The sequence below is a fragment of the Etheostoma spectabile genome, chromosome 15 (genome assembly GCF_008692095.1).
Source record: "Etheostoma spectabile isolate EspeVRDwgs_2016 chromosome 15, UIUC_Espe_1.0, whole genome shotgun sequence".
NCBI classification, from domain to species: Eukaryota; Metazoa; Chordata; class Actinopteri; order Perciformes; family Percidae; genus Etheostoma; species Etheostoma spectabile.
Genome location: NC_045747.1, coordinates 554,200 through 559,428, shown reverse-complemented (window position 1 = coordinate 559,428; position 5,229 = coordinate 554,200). Strand labels below are relative to the sequence as shown.

The 5,229-nt window shown below is 45.0% G+C and overlaps 1 protein-coding gene and 1 long non-coding RNA gene across 2 annotated transcripts in view; one reads left to right on the top strand and one right to left on the bottom strand.

Moving 5' to 3' along the window:
- hdac5 (histone deacetylase 5) overlaps nucleotides 1-5,229 on the bottom strand; it is a gene marked incomplete in the record, with an annotated part of 56,219 nt that overhangs the window by 3,718 nt on the left and 47,272 nt on the right. Inside the window, 8 exon segments of the mRNA XM_032538288.1 lie at nucleotides 637-755; nucleotides 1,487-1,584; nucleotides 3,078-3,197; nucleotides 3,845-3,932; nucleotides 4,072-4,127; nucleotides 4,235-4,342; nucleotides 4,481-4,530; nucleotides 4,852-4,972. Of these exon segments, the coding sequence (XP_032394179.1) occupies nucleotides 637-755; nucleotides 1,487-1,584; nucleotides 3,078-3,197; nucleotides 3,845-3,932; nucleotides 4,072-4,127; nucleotides 4,235-4,342; nucleotides 4,481-4,530; nucleotides 4,852-4,972 (760 nt within the window).
- Nucleotides 1-5,229, top strand: part of LOC116703568 (uncharacterized) — a 15,001-nt gene that overhangs the window by 9,357 nt on the left and 415 nt on the right. The window lies entirely within an intron of this gene.

Genomic DNA, 5,229 nt, shown 5'->3' with positions numbered 1-5,229 from the left:
GTAGATTTTTTTTTTTTTTTTTTTATTACTTTGTTTGTTTAACTTTACGACTAGCGTTATAAGCTAATTAGCGGTTAGCGATAAAACTGCTCACATCCAATTAGCGTATCCCGGAGAACGGACCAACTCGGTGTTATTAACCCCTAGGTTCATTTTGCACTGAAATTGTCCGTTAACATGATTGCAGGAGGTTTAATATGTCGATGCTGCTATGACCCGAGGAATTTCAGAAATTACATTTTACAGGAATGTACTGATATTTTGTTATTGGAATTGTTTTTTTGTTGTTTTTGTTTACTTTTAAGATTATTTTTTGGGAATTTAAGGCCTTTATTTTGATAGGACAGCTGAAGATATGAGGGGGGAGAGGGGGGCAGCAAAGGGCTGCAGGTCGGAGTCTAACCTGGGCCCGCTGCGTCCAGGAGTACACCTGATCTACAGACTGAGCTATCTGGGCGCCCCAATATTTATTTTTTTATTATTATAACTTAAAAAAAAAAAAACTATTATAACTTTAGCTTTTGTGATAACTGTGCTGTGTTTCACTTATTAATGAAAAAGACGTTGGTGCCTTTGTGATAGAGTTCACAAGAGTTGCCTCCGTCGGGTCACCATGGTAACCAGTGTAGTACTCACACTTGGCGGAGACGTTGTATCCTCCCAGAGGAGACTGATGACCCTCCACCGCGTCGAAGCCTGCAGACACCAGAACCACATCTGGACTGAACTGCTGGGCGATGGGCATCACCACGCTCCTACACACACACACACACACACACACACACACACACACACACACGAGATGAGCATGATGTTGTTGTTTTTTTGCACCCATAACCATTCAGTAACTAACATCCCTGGCCTGGATGTGCATGTCACCCTGCACGTCATATGACGGTTCTCCTGGAGTCCTGTTGCTGTGATAATGGATATGGCTAAAGGTTGTAAATCACCATGTGTTCTATTAATACATCCATGGTATTATCTTATGATGCATCCGAGGGATGTATTGATGCTGTAAAGCCTGTAACGTTGCTGTAACGTCATTAGCGTTTTCCAAACTGCAATGGCTATCGGCTAGCAGCTAACATCAGCGGTAGCTAGCAGATGAGTTCTGCTGACTATGCGTCGCTCAACATGCGTCACATACTCCATTGCTCTGATTGGTTGTAGCTCTCTCCGTTGCTCTGATTGGTTGTAGGTCTATCTGTTGCTCTGATTGGTTGAAGGTCTATCCAATTGAGTGCAGAGCCATTTTGTTTCCTGGTCCATAATCCCAGCCCAGTGGAGCAGAATCAGACTCATATTTGGACTAGAATCGGAGTCTGACCACGTCAGGATACAACATCCCACTCTGAATATGGGAGTGGAGTCTGACTGATGAAGGAAGGCACAACCAAGTGCAAACCAGTGTCCACCCACAATCCCCTTGTATCTCTCCATATACAGTATATACATTTATAAATATATGAAGAAAAATGTTTACCTAAAAGCAGTGAGGTACTCCACGTCACCCATAGGTGGCTCTACTCCACCAGTCCACGCTATGTTCACATTAAAACCAACACCTGCACCGGATCCCACCTGCAGAGAGGGAGAGAGAGAGAGAGAGAGAGAGTTGTTATTACTGTGCTTCCTCCGTGATTCCTGTGTGTGTACACATTAGTCATGGGAATATAAATAAATAGTGATAATTAATCAATATTAAAGAGTTTGGTTCTATAACAATGTGCTGGTAATCAGTGGCGGCCAGTCAATAATGTGCGGCGCCCCGGCAGCCACAAAACTTAATTCAGAGTCAGCAAGCTTAATTCATCAAAGGTACATATTTGAAATCAGCACGTTGATTAGCATTTACGGTGTCTAAGTGGTTAGCACTTCTGCCTCACAGCAAGAAGGTTCTTGGTTCGAATCCAGGTCGTTCCAGGCCTTTCTGTGTGGAGTTTGTATGTTCTCCCCGTGTTTGCGAGGGTTTCCTCTGGTTTCTTCCCACCATAAAAGACATGCATGCTGGTAGGACTACAGTTGAAAAATAGCCAATTGGCTAACCCTGGCGCATTTACAGAAATGTTCATTAATGTGCATTGTCCTAATCAAATAAATAAGATAAATAAAATAATTGTTGTAATATCATTCAAATTAAGCTATAAAGTATGTAATTAACTTTAAAAATGGTTTTCTTTCCTAGTGATCCTGCATCCATCTAAGTCATGTAAATGGGTAAAACAAGCCGTGCGGAGGCCCTGTCTCACGCCAGCTATGAACTCCACTGGTCCAGCAGATGGCGGCAAGGAGCAGCCCTTAGAGCTGCACTACATGCATTTTTATTTTATTTTTTACAATGTTTTTATTATTTGTCGTTGCAAATACAATTTTTAACAACCCCTCCCAACCTCAAAGTTCTATCAGCCTCTCACGTACTAATACAATCAAAGAACAAAAACTATATTTATTATTGTGCATGGCTTTATGCATCAGGCAGAAATCCAGAATGCTCAGTGACCGCGCTGCGCAGACACTGACATCGCTGAGTGTTAGGCAGAAGTCCTCCGTGCTCCGAGCCCGCCCATGTAAATAATCACACGCTGCCCAAGTGTTTGATTACTATGGGGCCATGTTTTATGAGCAGATTACCGTTTAGTTTGTTCCAGTGTCTCTTTTTGTGCCATCACACAGTAAGTGAACGTGCACACGGAAGACGAAAACCCCAAAACACAAACAGGTGAAACAAGATGTAGAGGAGGCACATGAACACAAAGAAATGTCTTCCAACAATGTTCACGCTATTTCACTAATCGACAGCCGGTGGAGGCAGGAGGTCTAATAATGTCCCAGCAAAAGGCAGGGAGGAAGAAGTCAATAAAAGCAAACCAACTTTAGATATTTTAATGAACTGGCTTTAGAAACAAAGTTTACATTCAGGAATACACACAATGTACTGAATTAAAGTTAGTAGTCATTTTCAGAACATGGGCCATATAACACTATTTGTGAATTCTCACCTCTACATTCTGTGTGTGAGTGAGTGAGTGTGTGCGTGCGTGTGTGTGTGTGCACGTGTGCGTGTGCACGCTTACCTCCTCAGGCGCACCGCTGCCAGGAAAGAAGTTTCCATCGTCGTAGCGATGGAGGGAGATGTAGAGGACGTTGTGGTCAGTGTAGAAGGCCTGCTGGGTGCCGTTGCCATGGTGAATGTCCTGCAGTGACAGGTCACAGTGGCATCAGAGAGAAGGTCAAGTGGCTGTTATGAAACAGACCCTCTGAACACAACGATCGTACACATTAGTTTTTGTTCGCCTGCTGAGAATAACAGGCTTTTAACACTAAGCACCCGGTGCAGCGCAGCACTGGTCTTACAGGGAGGTGTGTTCAGGTGCATTCTGGGTGTGCTGGTCTTACAGGGAGGTGTGTTCAGGTGCATTCTGGGTGTGCTGGTCCTACAGGGAGGTGTGTTCAGGTGCATTCTGGGTGTGCTGGTCCTACAGGGAGGTGTGTTCAGGTGCATTTTGGGTGTGCTGGTCTTACAGGGAGGTGTGTTCAGGTGTATTCTGGGTGTGCTGGTCTTACAGGGAGGTGTGTTCAGGTGCATTCTGGGAGTGCTGGTGTGGGTGTGTGTGTGTGTGTGTCCATGCAAATGTAAATGTAAATGTTCTGTATTTATATAGCGCTTTTCCAGTCTTAACAACTGCTCATGCGTGCGAGTTTGTGTGCGTGCGTATGTGTCAGTGTGTCCGTGTATATATGTGTGTGTGTGTGTGTGTGTGTGTCAGTGTGTCCGTGTATATGTGTGTGTGTGTGTCAGTGTGTCCGTGTATATGTGTGTGTGTGTGTCAGGGCTACTTACCCAGTCCACAATGAGGATCTTGCCCACTCCTAGTTTCTGTTGGAGCAGCTTGGCAGTGATGGCTACTGAATTAAAGAAACAAAACCCCCTGTGCACACGCACACGCACACGCACACACACACCACACACACACACACACACACACACAAACAAAGAGTGATACAAATAAGTAGTCAGTTAGGACGTGATGTCTGGTGGTGTAACAGTAATCTTGTGGGTGTACTGACATGGCAGTGGATTCCTCAGCATGGTGACCGGGTGGACGCACCACTGCAAAGCCATTCTGGTACAAAAAGGGACAGAGAGTGAGGGACAGGTCAGACAATGTGTAACGTTCATTTTCAGAAAACTGTGTCTACTTATAGTAGAGAGTATTTCCCCGTGTGTTACCTTCAGCTCTGCTGACGCCACTCTGAAGGCCAGCTCGATGACTGAGCCGACCGCCATGCGGACCGCCGCTGACGAGTGCATCTCGTTCCACACCGTGTCGCTGTCCACCTGTCAGGTGTGTGTGTGTGTGTGTGGTTGTGTGGGGGGGGGGGGGGGGGGGGCACAGAAGTCAAACCAGAGCAAAACACTCATACACAGACAAATAGACAGAGAAGGACTGATGGGAAAGCAGAGAGAGAGCCTTACCCCTATTCCTCCGCAGGGAAGAACTGCATACATCTTCTGGCTGATTGGACCTGAAACAACCAATCAGAGTCAATGTTACAGTTTATGTAGTCTATGAGTCAGAGTGCATTACAGACAAGCAGCATTACAGACGTATTCTTCAAATTAAATAAGTAAAGTTGAGTTATGTATGTTGGAGTCTAACCCGGGCCCGCTGCGTCGAGGAGTAAACCTCTACATGTGGGCCCCCGCTCTACCAACTGAGCTATCTGGGCGCCCACTACTGCCACCACTGATGTGGAAAAATGAGTGTGGGACAAGGATGACATGCTTTTCAAGGTTGTAACTATCTAGGGATATACAGCAGGTCACTCAGACACACAGACAGTTACCCAGCAGCTTCTTGTGGTCCAGTTTGTGTCGATTAAGCGGACTGGTTCCATACAGCAGAGTGTGGAACTCTGAATGGACAGACTGGATCTCATCCAGAGACGCTTTACGCCCCCGAATCCTCTGTTCACACACAGACACAGACAGAGAGAGACTGAGTAAAGCGTTTGAACATTTTTAATTTGCACATGAGAAAAAAAACAGAACAGATATTTGGCAATTGCTCGAATCACCTCAAATTTATAAAAAAAAAAAACCTTTGGTGTTTAGATACAGAGAACATATGTTTAGTGTGATGGAAACAGATATTTACATGAAGCCTTTGCATGTCTGTGTGTGTGTGTGTGTGTGTGTGTGTGTGTGTGTGTGTGTGTGTGTGT